Source organism: Canis lupus, chromosome 9 (genome assembly GCF_048164855.1).
Source record: "Canis lupus baileyi chromosome 9, mCanLup2.hap1, whole genome shotgun sequence".
In the NCBI taxonomy this organism is placed as follows: Eukaryota; Metazoa; Chordata; class Mammalia; order Carnivora; family Canidae; genus Canis; species Canis lupus.
The window spans coordinates 73,859,484-73,874,064 of record NC_132846.1 but is presented as its reverse complement, the minus strand read 5'-3'; the positions used below and the strand labels follow the sequence as shown (position 1 = coordinate 73,874,064).

Here is a 14,581-nt window from a genome sequence, read left to right as displayed (position 1 = left end):
GGGCGGGTGAGCAGGAGCCCCGGGCCTGGCAGGGGTGGGGCAGGCCGCGCTGGGGTCTGCCGGGAGAGCGCCCCAGCCGCGGAGAGGGACGCTGGGTAGCTGGGCGGCGGTGGGACACCCGGGAGCCTCACTCCGCTGCCCCATCTGGGTTTGTTCCCCGGCGCTGCCGCAGGAGGAGGAGGAGGAGGCTCCCCGAGGTGGGCCCCCATCAGGACCCCTGCGCTGCCTCCCCTCTGGGCGCGGTATCCCGTGCCCACAGTGCTGCCCACTACCCACCAGGCCCACCACGAGGTCCCAGGGGCCGTGCAGCAGCCCTGCACACCCTCCCCTCTCCAGGACGCGTCCCCACCGGGCTGGGTCCCTGCCCCTGCCCCTGCCCCTGCCCCGGTTCCTGCGGGTGGCCACTGGGCACTGTCAGACAGGCAGAGCAGCCGCGCCCGGCAGCCGTGCGGACACGGGCCCCGCACACGGTCGGGGTGCTGAGCTCCAAGCTGGGGCTGGGGGCCTGCAGCCCACGCGGGACTCACACAGAGAGGCAGGGAGGTGCGTCTGTATTCTGAGGCCCCCCTTTGTGGGTGGGGACGGTGGCTCTGTGGGTCAGGGAGGAGCGTCCCGGAGGGCTCTCCGAGGAGGTGGGGTTTAAGAGAGGCTGGTGCGGAGAGCTGAGGGCGAGGAAGCAGTCTCCACCTGCCAGGGGTCGGGAAGTCCTGGCCCCGAGCAGGGCTGGGAGGATGGGCCGCTCGGAGCCCCGACGAGGACGAGTGCGGAGGTGCGGGGGGAAGCAGCGTCCACCGGGAGCCGTGCGGCCGGGGCGCCGCGTGGAGCTGGACCTCAGCCCTGCCAAGCACAGTCCTGGCCCTGGGCTTGCCCGTCCAGGCCCACGGCGTACTGGGAATCCCAGTCCCGTTCAAACAGGCGGCGCAGCTGCTCCTGCACGGTGCGCACCCCTGGCCGGGCACCGGGCGGCCTCTGGCTGACCACCAGGCTCACCCCCGAGGTGCTGCTGAAGTAATCTTCCGACCAGTTGGAGGTGCCTGGGGGCGGAGATGGGAGAGAGTCCCTGGATGACTGGGCTCACGCGGCCCCTCTGCAGGGCAGCCGTGCGGCCCCGTCGTGCTCTGGGGACAGAGGGGGCACAGCGGCCACTCGGCGCTTGGACGCTGCGGCCGGGGCAGCCCCTTGGTCGCAGGGGGGCGCTGAGCTCGCCACGCGTGGGGCTCCATCCGCACCATCCTGGGACGGAGGGCCTGAAAACCCAGTGCTCAGGCCTTGCCGCCCTCCCCGTGGGCCCGGGTGGGGGCTGCGCTGCTGGCCTGGTCCCTAGAGCCCCGCTGGAGATCCCAATCCCCCTCGGCTGCCCTGGGCCGTGAGGGGTCCCTGCGGCCTGTGAGGGCAGCGTCCCCTTCCGCACCCCGGCCTGGCCTCCACTCGGGGCTCACGTCCCCGTCCTGCGGGTTTGTGAGGCCTCGGGTTGTGCGCACTTGCTGGGCCCCCTCCCAGACTCCAGGGTCCGGGGCCGCGGGCCTGAGCCCGCCGCCCGCGGCTGCTCACCTACGTAGGCCGCCTTCTCTGTGACCACGAACTTGCTGTGGTTCACTCTGCTGAACGGGATGTTGGTGTGATTCCTCACGGGCACGATGAAGACTTTCTTGGGGGAACAGAGAGGGGGGAGCGTGTGGGAAAGCGGGGCGCGCCCTCCCCCAGCCGGCCCTGGGAGCGGGTCCTCACCACATCCACCGAGACGCCGGCCGCGGGGTTGCTGAAGGCCTGCAGGGACCGCAGGCTGGGGAACATGCTGGGGTCCGTGTGGGGCCAGCAGCTGACCAGCAGGCGCACGCGCACACCCCTGTTGAAGGCCGCCGCCCGCAGCGCCGTGTCCAGCACCGGCCAGTACCTGCGGGACGGAGGCTCAGGGTCCCCGGGGCTGCAGCCGTGGGGGGCGGGGTCTCGGCGGGACAGGGGACGCCCCGGGCCCCAGCAGCAGGGCGGGCCGCCCCACACGCACCTGGCGGGGTGGACGAAGCGCGTGGTGGGGAAGTACTCCATGACCGAGGCGTAGATGAAGTCCTGGGCGCCCCCCATCACTGCCAGCAGCGCTTCCAGGTCCCTGGTGCGGCCGTGAGGGCACAGCACCGGCGGCGACGCCTGTGCACGGGCAGCGGTCACTGAGGGCACCGAGCGCCCCCCGACTGCGGCCCTACTGGGCGCCCACCCTCCAGCGTTTGGGAGCCGGGGGAAGGCAAGAGACGCCACCTGGAGAGGAGGGCAGGGAGGAGGGGGCCTAAACTGGACCCCCCCCCGCTCCCCACCCCCACTCCTGGTTGGTCGGACTTCCCGGAACAAGGGGGCTCAGCGGGGCCTGGTGGAGGAGCACCCCCCTCCGTGCCGGGCCCAGACCAGCCAGCGGGGCAGCCGCGGAGACGCTTGGCCCTTCCTTCCCCGCGGAGGGACAGAGCCACTCGATGAGCCGGCCCTCCCCGACTTCCTGGCCCCCAGCTGAAGCCACCTCGGCCCCACCGGGCAGCGCGCTAGGAGACTCCCCGCCCCGGGCCGCAGGATGCCCTGCCAGCCCCGTCCCCCCGATGGCCATGGCCGCGTCCTCCCCTGGAGCTGGGCCTGCCCACGTCAGCCTGCCGCTCTCCAGGGGACCACGGCCCCGTCCTGGGCACTGGCTCCCCAGCCGCTGCCCGGAGGCCCCGGCGGGCACGACGGCAGGACGGGTTCCCCGAGGGCCCGGGCAGCCGGGAGAGCAGGGGCATGACGGCCCCTCAGCCCCTCTTACGGAGAGGTAGGCCGTGGTGGGCACCCCGTCGAAGCGGCCCCGGAGGGGCTGGAAGCGGTTGATGTGGGACCAGAAGTTGTGAGGCCAGGCTTTGGGGAGGACAGCCTTCGGCGCCCCCAGCACCCAGTAGGTCTGGAAGGTCTTCTCCAGGTCGAGGGCCAGGTGGCTGCAGTTGTAGATGATGACGCCGAGCTCCTTCACCTGCAGGGACGGGGCAGCGGCTGTGTGACCCCCCCCGCCCCCCAGGCAGAGCGTAGCCCCCCGCCCCCCCCCCCCACCGCGCCGGCCCGGGACCTCGTCTCCCGCAGGAGTCCCAGCAGACAGGGTGCTCGGCGGAGCTGGGAGGTGGGGGCCCGGGGTGCCCCGCCGGCCTTCAACATTGCCTTCCAATGAGCACAGAGACACGTGTTTGTGAAAAGATAGAAAATGCATAAAAGCCCCAGAAAGCCAGAAATTTCCTTCTTTGCGTCCCTGTCTGGCGACAGACGCGGCTGCCTTTCCCGCCACCGTCCTTGAGCTGGTTTTTATCGCGTTGCTTCTCCTAAAGGGATGGTGCTGTGCGGTCGGCAGGTTTCCCCGGATAAAGACACTGGGACGTCCGTCTACGGGGTTGACGTGACGTTCCACGGGGCGGGCGCGACAGCCGAGCGTGACTCCGTAACCAGTGCCACCGGGGTGAAGGCCCCAGAGGTGCACGGGACGCCAGGCCCAGCCCCCGGGGGCGCGGGCGGGGACGGGGCCAGGTGCGCCTCCCTTCCCGGGGCTCGGCACTCACCTGCGTCAGGGACCGCCAGTCCATGTTGGCACTGCCCAGGTAGATGTGCCGCCCGTCCACGACCCAGAATTTGGAGTGCAGAACACCGCCGGTGAGCTTCTCCATGGGCACGTAGCGCACCTGCGCACCTGGCGAGAGTTCAGGACCCCGTGGTCCACCGGCTCGTGTCAGGGTCGCCTTCACGGGCCGAGCCCGACTCTCGCGCCGACGACCCTCACGGCAGTGCTGCTGGGCTCATGCCATCATCGTCCCCACTTGACGGGCGGGGAAACGCAGGCCCTGACGCCCCAACTGGCCCCAGATCCCCCCGGGCAGCCCGGCTCCGGAGCCCGGGTCACCAAGGGCTGCTCCCCGGCTGAGCTTCCAGCCTGAGCCCACCCGCAGGTCTAAGCAGCGGGGCTCAGGGGCGCCCCAAGGCCACGCCAGGCTCTGCCCCGTGGAATACGGCCCTCGGGCTCCCTGGAACCAGCCCCGGCCCCGGGGGAAGCTGACCCAAGCATGCCGCCCTGGGTCCCCTCTGTCCCGGGGAACTAGGGAAGCGCGGGGAGCCTTTCCCCACCTCCCCCAGGCCGCCCTGCTCTGCTCATCCCTGTCCCTGTCCGGAGGCACATGCTTACCCCCGGGGCAGAGGCGCCCAGGACGGCCGGGCACCTACCTCGGGCCGCCAGGACCTGCAGGTCCGTGGACTTCTTGGCCAGCGACCGGCTGCTGGTAGCCACCACCAGGGAGATGTTCTTGTCCAGCAGCTGCTCCAGCTTCTGCAGAAGGGCCTCCCCCTGTGAGGCGGGGCCAGCCGTGAGCGGACTCCCTGCCCGCTAGGAAGAGCCCAGACCTCTCCCAGGAGGCCACCCTGCCCCCCCCACGCAGAGGCAGGGAGCTGTGCCCTGGCACCCGGCCGGGCGGGACGGCCTGCAGCCTCCGAGCGGGGTGGGGAGGCCCGGGCATACCAGCTGGGACGACGAGTCGTTGACCCCGATGTCAGCCCCCGTGAGGGACCAGTAGAAGGAGGCCACGTGGATGCTCTCCTGGGCGGCGTCCAGCAGCTGCAGCCAGGCCTGGGCCAGGGGCTGGGCAGACGGGCTGCCGGCTGCAGAGGGCAGGTCCTGGGGGATGCTTTCCACGAGGACAAGCCTGCAGAAGGGGCACATGGGGCCTGAGCGGAGCCCAGGTGCCACCAACCTGCCTCGCATCACCCGTTCCGTCCCCGCTGGCCAAACCGGGGGGGCTCACTGCCAACATGGGGCCCGAGCCCAGGCCGAGGGTGCGTGGGGGGGGGGGCAAATAGACTGGACAGGGCAGGCCTGAGCCCAGCAAGCCGGCCGGGGGCGGCAACAGCCAGGAGGGAGCAGGGCGGGTGAGGGCCAATCCCAGGCACCGCCTTGGAGAGCCTGGGAGCCTGGGGAGCTGTGGCTCCGAGCGGAGATTTACTGGGGGGCAGGCCCTTGGAGGCGGCCCAAGCTGAGCCCGAGGAAGGGCTGGACCAGCAGCTGCATCTTCCAGAGGCCCGTGTCCTCCCGCGGAGGGACAGCGGGAGGCATCCAGAGGCGCAGCGCTGAGAGCCGCCCCCGCCCCCCCATCCTTGCATCGCAGGCTCACTCACCGGCAAGAGTCCTGCGGCAGCTTTGGGGCCTCCCCTCTCGGGGGCTCCCAGGCCCGGCTGGCCCCGTGGCCCCTGGACCTGCTGGGCCCTTCCTCGGGGCACACCTGGCCGCAGGTGGGAGGAAGGTGCACCTGCCACAGGACGTAGGCAAGAGCCATGGCGCCGAGCCACAGCGAGGCCAGCATTCCCAGCACCTGCAACTGGAGAAGGCGTCACCACGGGGCCCCTGGACGCCGCGGGTGCGCCCTACTTCGGGGTGGGCTGACGCAGCCCCTCCAGTGCTGACAGAGACTGTCCCCGGCTCCCCGAGGGGACCAGGCCCGCAGCGGGGCGAGGGCAGGGTGGACGGAGCAGGGCCCAAGCTGCCCATGTCGGGGGGCTCGGGTGGCCTGGGGCCGTCCCTCGGCTCCCCCTGAGCAGGGACGTGAACAGGCGAGGGCAGCCCACCGGTCTGGCTGCTGTCGTCGTGGCCGCTCTGCTCACCTGCCCCCGGGTCCCCCGCGCTGGCCTCTCTGTCCTGCGGGCTGTGGGGCGTGTGGAGCGGCCAGGCAGGGGCCCCGGCGCTCTCTGTGGAGGCCTCAGCACCTGACGGGGCGACCGGGCGTTACCCGCAGCCCAGCCCCGCCTGGGCCGGGACCCCGCAGAGCCTGCTGCCCGAGGTGGTGCCTGGGCTGTGAGGCCAGTGCCAGGCTTCCCTCTGCTGCGGGTGGGGCCCTCTGCCTGCAGCCTGAGGCTGGTATACGGGTGTGTGTGCGTGTGTGCATGTGTGCGTGTGTGCAGGCGTGTGCATGTGTACATTGTGTGTGCATATGTGTGCATGTGTGTGCATGTGCGCACACGTGTGTACATATGACCCCACCTGTGCCCTGTGTGTGCATGTGTGCATGTGCGTGCATGTGTGTATGTATGACCCCACCTGTGCCTTGCGCGTGCACGTGTACATGTGTGCATGCAGGTGTGTGCATATGTACATGTGCATGTACATGTGTGTGCATGGGTGCACGTGTGCGCACACGCGTGTGTACGTGTGTCCCCATCTGTGCCTGCGACCCCACCTGGCCCTCGGGCTGCTCCCCCCTCTCCGTCTCCGTCCCCGGGGGCGTCTGCGTGTCTGAATCTCGCTTCCTTCTTTCAGCCACGCGTGTGGCGAGGCCCGGAGCCATTTCTGCTTTCAGCGGATGGGCCTGTAAGTCGCCGCTTCCCTTCCCAGGGCCGGGCCCCGGCCCCACTCTCTGCAGGCCCTCCTGGGACCCGGGTAGCACCCCACCCTTCCCATGGCTGGGAGGAGGGCGTGGGGCGGCTGACTTGGGGCCCTTCGCTGCTGTCCCGGGGGGTCGGGGGAACTGAGTGAGGACCCCGTGGCACCGTGTGGGGGCTCCCCCCGCACAGCAGGACTCTGTCACCCGCCGGGGCACGTCCCCCCAGGGCAGCTACTCCCAGAAAGACCGGGGAGCCAGCTGGGCTGGGCCGCTGCTGGACCCTCCCCACCGTGACCTCCGATGCCACCACGAGCCGGGCGCCCCCGAGTTCAGCACGCCCCCCTATGCAGTGACTGGGTCACCTGGCTAGCCACGCACCGTCCAGATGTCCACAGGCCTGGGCCGTGGTGGGGAGGGGACCTCGGGGCCCGGGGCCACGCTGCAGGCCTCGTGGGCAGCTAGGCCAGGCACGTGCAGCCAGGCTGTCAGCACCGGCCCCGTGGGATCCGTGGTTAGTGTCCAGGCCCCTGGGCTTTGCTCTAGGACTGTCCTCCCTCCCGTGGGACACCCTGGCCTTCCTCGGGGTGGGAGACGGAGGCTGGAGGGGCTGTGTCTGCCCTCAGCCAGAACATTATAGGATGGTGGGGGCCTCAGAAGCCAGAACAGGGACCAGAGCAAGGCCTCAGGGCCTCAAGGTGCTCCTGCACCGGCAGAGCCAGGCTCGGGGGGCCGCCCCGCCTCACCACCCCCTCCGCGGGTTCATCAGGCCCTCCCTGACCCTCAAGAGAGACAGTGGGTGTGAAGCGGGGGCACCAGGGCCTCCTGGGACTGGCCGCTCACCTGCTGCACCACAGGGGAAAGGCGCCCGTCCCCCAGACCCAGACGTCCCCTGCAGAGGGCAGGTGAGAGCCCTGCGGCCCCACTGGGACTTGGAGCTGTCCTAGCACCTCCCCGACCACCGAGGCCCGGGCACATCCTCTCCTCTCTCGGCCTCTGGGAACAGCACGGGGGCCCGGGAGGCCGGCCGCCCTGGCTGCAGACCCGCTCACTCACTGCAGTGCTGGGGAGCCCATGTCCCTGGGCTGGGGGGCCCGCGGTGGGGAGAAGGTGGCCCACTAGGGATCGTGTCTCAGAGCTGTGGCGGGCTGGGGGACCCGGTGGGGCAGCCGTGGGGCCCCCGGCCATCAGAGGTCATGGCAGGTGTGGCGCTTCCTGCCTGCAGAGCGTGGGGTGCGGCTGTCAGCTCGAGGGGAGGCTCCCGGCCCGGTGGTCCCTGCTGCGCAGACTAGAGGAGGGACGGTGGTCGGCAGGCCCCGCAGAGGCTCTGCGATCCCCTGGGCCCGGGGTGCTGGCAGCCGGCTTCCCCGGCCTTCGGGCTGGCTCTGCCCCTGCGCTGGGCCCCCTGGACTCACCTCGGGGGGTCGTGCCTTGGCGTCCATCTCGCTGCAGCGCAGACTGCAGCTCCGGTCGGGCAGGCTGCCTCCGCCCGAGCCCACCTGCCTCCTCTCTGCAGCCTGCTGCTTCCCCTTCTGCCACTTCCTCTTGGCCCCGAGCACCTCCTTCTGCTCCCCCGACACACATCTGGAGCCTGGTGGGCCAGCGGGAGCGTAGGCCTGGGCACGTTCACCTCCAGATTCTCTCCCCCGGCCCCATGGCCCAGGCAGAGGCGTTCTCCAGCGCAGGCCCGGGTGTGGGTTAGGCCCGGTGCCCCCCACACAGAGCCAAGGAGGCCCGGCTGGAGCGAGATTGTTCATTTCTCTCTCACACTAACCAGGTTTAGGGGCTGGTGGCCTAGAGCTGTGTGGGCTCCACGGCCATGGGGTGCCAGGTCCTCCAGGCCGCTCCTAGGGAATCCCCGCTCCCAATCCCTAGGGTTGGCCTGTAGCCTCGAGGGCCCACAGTGGCTGCTGGAGTTCAGCCGTCACCTCCGTGTTCCTAGGAGCATAAGGGACGTCCCGGAGGAGACATTCCGGAAGTCCCACGGGGCACTCCCGCTCGGGCATCAGGACTTAACAAATACCTTCCCTACAGGGTCGCAACACCAGTACCAGCCCTGACAGTCAGTGGTGCCTTGATATGGCCAGTCATGGTCTGGTTCCCGTCCTCCCGAGGCGAAGGGCTGCAGGCTCCTTCCTAAGGGCACGAATCCCATGGCAGGGGCTCCACCCTCCCCGCCTGACCTCCTCCCTCCCCGCGGAGTCTCGGCTCCTCTTCCTGCTACCTGGGCCCTGCGAGTGAGGGGGGGGCGCTCGTCCTGGCAGGGGTGCGGTCGGGGAGGGGCTGCCCCGACAGCCACGGGTTCCGCTGGATCTCAGCTCCCCCACTAGTGACGCTAAGTCTGCTTGTTAGTACAACGCGCTCGCTGCCTTGCCGGCGCCCGGACCCTTACCGACCTGCACCCGCTGGTGCCCGCGCCGCCGACGCCTTCCGAAAGAAGGTTCCAGCTCAGCCGAAACGTGGCAAGGGCTATCTTGCTTCTCTTGCTTTTAATTTTATTATCCACTCTCCCAGCCCCCAGCCCCACCGTTTTATCGCGACCCACCTGCCATGTGCACGTCCGTTTCCGGCTACGACATCACGGTTGATACTTGGAGATGCTGCAAAATGCCCACCACGATGGGTTCGGGTGGCACCTGTCATCTCCAGGTCCGGTACTGTTCGTCGTGGCGAGGACGGGGAAGACATGCCGTCCTGGCCACCTCCTAGCACACGGCCCTGCGCTGCCACCCCCGCCCGGGGATCCCCGGACGCCCGATGTGTGTCCCCGCTCCCCGCCCCTGCGCCCGCCACGCCTGGCTCTGTCCACGAGCTCGGGTTTTGCAGACTCCACACCTGGGCGCCTCCCAGTCTGCGGGGCTCAGCTCCCTGCACAGTGCGCCCTCCAGGTCCAACGGGGGCGGGATCCCCTCTATCTCATGGTTGAGCGGCGTCCCACAGAGTAACAGTCCTAACGCCACTACAAACAATGACACTACGAACTGGAATTTAAGATTTCTCTGCAAGGTCTTTCTCACGATTATGTCTGACCAAGGATGTAAACAGCAAGCACCGTGTTCTAAAGTCAGTCTTTCTTTTTTTTTTCTTTTTTTATTTTTTTTCTTTCTTTTTTTTTTTTTTTTAAAAGATTTTATTTAGGGATCCCTGGGTGGCGCAGCGGTTTAGCGCCTGCCTTTGGCCCAGGGCACGATCCTGGAGATCCGGGATCGAGTCCCACTTCGGGCTCCCGGTGCATGGAGCCTGCTTCTCCCTCTGCCTGTGTCTCTGCCTCTCTCTGTCTCTATGAATAAATAAATAAAATCTTTATTTATTTATTTATGATAGGCACACAGTGAGAGAGAGAGAGGCAGAGACACAGGCAGAGGGAGAAGCAGGCCCCATGCAGGGAGCCCGATTGATGTGGGACTTGATCCGGATCCCGGTGTCATGCCCCGGGCTGAAGGCAGGCGCTCAACCACTGACCCACCCAGGCGTCTTTTTTTTTTTTTTTTCCACCCAGGCGTCTTAATCATCCCCAGACCTTAAGGGCATCTGAAAAGAATTATTGGAATGTTGATAATTCCTAGTAGAAATCTCAGGTGCTCCAACAGAATAGCAATGACTTGAACGTGAAGTCTTGCCACGCCCATGCCCCTTATAAATCATTTATTAACATTTTCTCTCCCTGGCCCGGGAGTCGCTGGGAGGTCTGTGCTGGTCTGTGGGCGGATGCTTGCCTCCTGCAGGGAGGGCCGCACGCCAGGTGTCTCTTTACCCCCCTGACTAAACCACGTGCCACCGTGCACGACCCTCACTTTCCCTAATAACAGCTCCTGTCTTAAAACCTGCGTTGTCTGACTTTAATTTCCCTGCGCTAGCTGTGCCTCGATGAACACTCACATGACTTTTAAAAATATCCTTCTCCCTGAGGTTGGTATGTGTCTGCTCTTCAGATCTGTGTCTCGTAAGTAACAGAGCTGGAATTTATTTTTTTTTAAAGGTCTTATTTATTGATTTGAGAGAGAGAGCGGACGCGTGTGAGAGGGCACGAGTGAGGGCAGGGGCAGAGGGAGAAGCCGACTCCCCCGCTGAGCAGGGAGCCCGACGCGGGACCCGATCCCAGGACCCCAGGATGGTGACCTGAGCCCGAAGCAGACGCTTCACCACCTGAGCGGCGCCCCCAGAGTTGGAATTTAAAACATATCTAACCCGACCATCTCTGCCTGTTCCAGGTGAGTTTAGTCTATTTACATTTATTGTGATAACAGCTACATTGTTATTTATTTTTCATTCCTTGTATTGTGTGCTTGGCCCACATCGTTTGGTTCTGTGCGCCTCTCCCGGGTCCCCTGAGTTTTCTCCGGCTTCCCCCTCCCGGTCCAGCTATCCCCTGTCTTGGTGGTCTGGTTCCGATGCCCACCCACGCCCCCCTTATCCTTTCCGTGAGCAGACAGGGTCATCCTTCCTGGCCGTCCGTGGTCCACGTGGTGGCCCCAGGGCACGTTCCGACCCACGCACTGCGAGTGGAGACGTCTGGTCAAGGGGCCTCCATCGCTTCCTCCTGCCACATCCTGGGCTCCTATGGACGCAGAAGCGGGGGGCACCAGCTTCCCACCTGAAGGACGGTTTCCCCAAAGGGCCACTCGGACCCACGGCACATTTTACTTCCACAGTAAATATTCTTTTTTTTTTTTTTTTCACAATAAATACTCTTTTGTTGTGTTGAGGCACTCACCTCCGCGGCCCCAGCGTTGTCGCTAGCTTGTCTTTGCCTTTCTCCCCTGCACCCGTAAGGAGGCAGGGACATATTTAACATCTTTCCCTCTCCTGGGTGACGCAAGGACCTTGGGGTACATCGGCACGACCTCCGATGATCTGCAGTGCATGTTGTCTCTCACGTCTGTCCTGTCTTGTCATGTTATGATTTTAAACCCCATACATTACACATCTTATCATCAGTTTTTCCAGTCAGGCTGTGTGAGACTGATCTGCTTGTGTCTCTGTCTGCTCAGCCTTCCTTCTCTTATTCCAGACCCCCCCAGCGTCCCGCCTCCTGAATACGTCCTCTACGACCCACCTAATAGGAATTCCGCTGGTTATAACATTCTTGGCCGCCAGTTATTTTCCTTCAGTGGGAATGTGCTGAGGGACGCCCAGTCCTTAGCGACATGCAAATGTCTCTAATTTCCCTCCGTTACTGAAGGACAGCTTTCCAGCCACAGGATTCTTGATAGACAGTTGTTCTCCCTGGAATCCCGAGGTCCTTAGGGCTCTGTTATTGCTGAGACACCTGCCCTCAGTCCTTTCTAAGGCATTTCTTTCTTCTGTGGCTGGTTTATAAATATTCCACTTGTCCGTGGCATTCTTCAGTGTTACAGGGTGTAGCCAGGTGCAGTTTCCTTTTTTATTTTTTATTTTTTATTTATTTATTTATTTTTTAAAGATTTATTTATGATAGAGAGAGAGAGAGAGAGGCAGAGACACAGGCAGAGGGAGAAGCAGGCTCCATGCAGGGAGCCCGATGCGGGACTCGATCCCGGGACTCCAGGATCACGCCCTGGGCCAAAGGCAGGCGCTGAACTGCTGAGCCACCCAGGGATCCCCTTTAAAGTTCACTTATTGAAGTCATCTCTACACCCAACGCAGGGCTGGAACTCACAACCCCGAGATCAAGAATCTCATGCTCGGGGCCCCTGGGTGACTCAGCGGCGAGGATCTGCCTTCAGCCCAGGGCGTGATCCCAGGTCCGGGGATCAGGTCCCGCGTCGGGCTCCCTGCGTTGAGCCTGCTTCTCCCTCCGCCTGTGTCTCTGCCTCTCTCTCTCTGTGGGTCTCTCATGAATAAATAAATAAAATCTTAAAAAAACAAGTCTCCTGCTCTACCGACTGGAGGCTGGAAGGCCTGAATCCAGGCGTGGGCACGGGGTCCCTCTGAGCCCCTGGCACACCCGGCAGCCTCGACGACTCTTCATCCCTTCTTCCTAGAACTTAGAAGGATGCTGGCTCAGTGCCTCTGAGTTAGGCCGAGGAAAGGAGCGGAGTACGGAGTCCCAAGGCCCAGAAGGTCCCCTTCATGAGGAGGCCGTCGCCCGGCTGGGGCCCCACTGGCAGGGCCACCCAGGGGCCCTGATCCTCTCACATCTTCAAGGGTGCAGTCTGACTTGCTGCTTTAATCGTGTTCCTGCGGGTGAGGCTGGCAGGAGCCCCCACAGGTGGGGAAGTTTGAAGGTTCATTACCCCCACGGTTCCCCCAGGCCCCCCCAGGCGGCACAGCACCCGGCCACGGGCGGAGCGGGCAGCGGGGAGCACTGCCTGTCTCTGCTGCCTGCGGGAAGGGGAGCTGGGAGGGAGCAGCCTGAGGCCGTGTCCCCCACGGTGGGACTCCCTGAGGGCTCCAGGGGTCTACGAGGAGGCCACCTCCCGGGGGCGGCTAACGGTCAGTCTGCGGTGCATGTGGGGACGCCCCAGGAGCTGTCACCCACCTTCACCCACGTCTACCTGCCCCCTTCACACAACACAGTTTGTTTCTAGTGGTGTCTTACCCAAAGCATGAGTGGACACAAACAGGCTTCTTTGAGTTCATTCGTGGGCTGGTGGGGCTTTTGCCTTTTGGCCCCGGAGGGGAGAATAGCCCTCAACAGGCTCACACACACCCAGCAACGGGGATCCCCCAGTGTCGGGCGGACCCCCCAGTGTCAGGAGACACCCCAGCATCGGGGAGACACCCCAGCGTTGGGGAGACACCCCAGCATCAGGCAGACCCCCCAATGTTGGGCAGACCCCCCAGCATCTGGCAGACCCCAGCGCCGGGCGGACCGGCCAAGCCGGCGTCAGCCACCGCAGCCCCAGCCGAGGCGTGCTCCGCGGAGTTGGCCCGCGCTCTCATCCTTCAGGCACATCTTGCTCGGCGGAGCCGTCATCCCCCCTGGCTGGAAGCGAGCCCCCCCTTCCTGCCCTTGGCCAGCACCTGGCATCTCAGGGCCCCCCCGCACTTCAGAGGCCGCCGCTAACCGCTCTCCCCGCACTTCTGAACAACGAAAGGAACTTGGCTTCCAACTGCCTTGGGGATTCCGTTTATTCCTCTCCAGGGTGCCAGCCCCACGTTTTTTGGGGGGTGACGGGTCCCAGCCACCATCACGGGCACGGGGATCTGCCACATAGTTACCAGCCTCTGCACCCGCTCGCACGCGCAGTCTGCAGAGCTCCGCTCCTTCCTGAAGAGCAGTAAAGCTGCAGGCGTCATCGGTGGAAAACGTCTCTCCCCCGTCACTCTGGAACGACGGTTTCGCCGGGTGACGATTCTCTCCTGGCGCCTGAAGGGCCGGCCTCCGACGGCTCTCCGGGGGCACGAGCGTCCGTCCACCTGCTGCTCCCCTGGAGGCTGCTCTCCTACCTGTCTCCTCTGAAGGTTTGCTCTTTATCTTGGGTCCTCCGTGTTTCAGCGTGGCTGTGCCCAGGTGAGGCCGGTTCTCATCCACCGCCCTCCCCCTTGGGGCTCGGAGCTCTTAAATTGGAGGATTTGTGCCTGCAATCATTTCTAGAACATTCTCAGCCATTATCTCTTTGGAGACGGCCCCTGCCTATTTTCCGTACCCTCAGTGTGGAACTCGGGTTAGGTGTGCACGGAGCCTTCACATCCACACCCCACACCACAGACTCCTTCCACAGTGGCACGTCTTCGCCTCAACCTTCGGGTCGGGCTGACGTCGGGCCACCCAGCTGCATCTTTGGCGGTTTACCGGCTGCTCTGCATTCCTGAGGTTCCCACTTCTTACCTCAGATTTTTTTCTCCTGCCCAGAGCCAGGCAGCAGAGGACCTTCCCTGCCCTGTCACCAGGCCCTGGGTGGGGTGCTCTGACCCCTTGCCCTGTGCGACCAGCCTTGGGACACTCGGCTCTGAGCAGGATTCCTAATTTCACCTCCGCTCTTACTGGGCGAGTGTGGACAGAAACCGCGAGTGCTCAGCCACGAGGAGGTTTCTGGGCCTGTAGCTGCCCCCGCAGGCTCCATACTCCGGCTCCCAGGACCCAGCTCCTGCTGCACGTCTAGTACCGGGCACTTCCCTTTCTTTACCAAAATCTCACATTTGCATCTGGTTTCAATTTTACTTTCAGCCAACAATTGTAGCTGTTCCGGTTGGCAGAGATGAAGCAGAAGTGTGAGAGGCTGAGAAGCCAGGCAAGCAGACAGAGCCAGTTTTGGCAGACTCACGAAGCCGGAGAGGAACACGCGGGCATTCCCGTGGTCCAG

General features: G+C 65.0%; 1 protein-coding gene across 3 annotated transcripts; it reads right to left on the bottom strand.

Annotated features, from left to right (window-relative positions):
* Positions 1–534: 534 nt before the first annotated feature.
* Positions 535–8,122, bottom strand: PLD4 (phospholipase D family member 4). Of its 3 annotated transcripts, XM_072840155.1 has the most exons (11): positions 7,769–8,122; positions 5,641–5,742; positions 5,158–5,357; positions 4,505–4,688; positions 4,213–4,333; positions 3,558–3,685; positions 2,783–2,983; positions 2,006–2,145; positions 1,729–1,894; positions 1,552–1,648; positions 535–1,034 (listed from the first exon to the last, which is right to left on the bottom strand). In XM_072840155.1, the coding sequence occupies exons 1-11, from the start codon at positions 8,108–8,110 to the stop codon at positions 832–834; spliced, it is 1,884 nt and encodes a 627-aa protein (XP_072696256.1). In that variant the 5' UTR covers positions 8,111–8,122; the 3' UTR covers positions 535–831. The 3 variants fall into 3 exon arrangements, with proteins under 3 accessions (XP_072696256.1, XP_072696257.1, XP_072696258.1); XM_072840156.1 differs by lacking the exon at positions 5,641–5,742; XM_072840157.1 differs by lacking the exon at positions 5,641–5,742 and having other exon boundaries at positions 5,158–5,351.
* Between the last annotated feature and the right edge of the window lie 6,459 nt (positions 8,123–14,581).

Coding starts and splice junctions, on each gene's coding strand:
- PLD4 (XM_072840155.1), bottom strand. CDS start 8,110: ATGAACAATCTCGCTCCAGCCGGGCCTCCTTGGCTCTGTGTGGGGGGC. Junction 5,358..5,640: donor CGCGGGGGACCCGGGGGCAG/GTGAGCAGAGCG, acceptor CGCCTTCTCCAG/TTGCAGGTGCTGGGAATGCT. Junction 1,035..1,551: donor AGAGAAGGCGGCCTACGTAG/GTGAGCAGCCGC, acceptor CTCCGCCCCCAG/GCACCTCCAACTGGTCGGAA.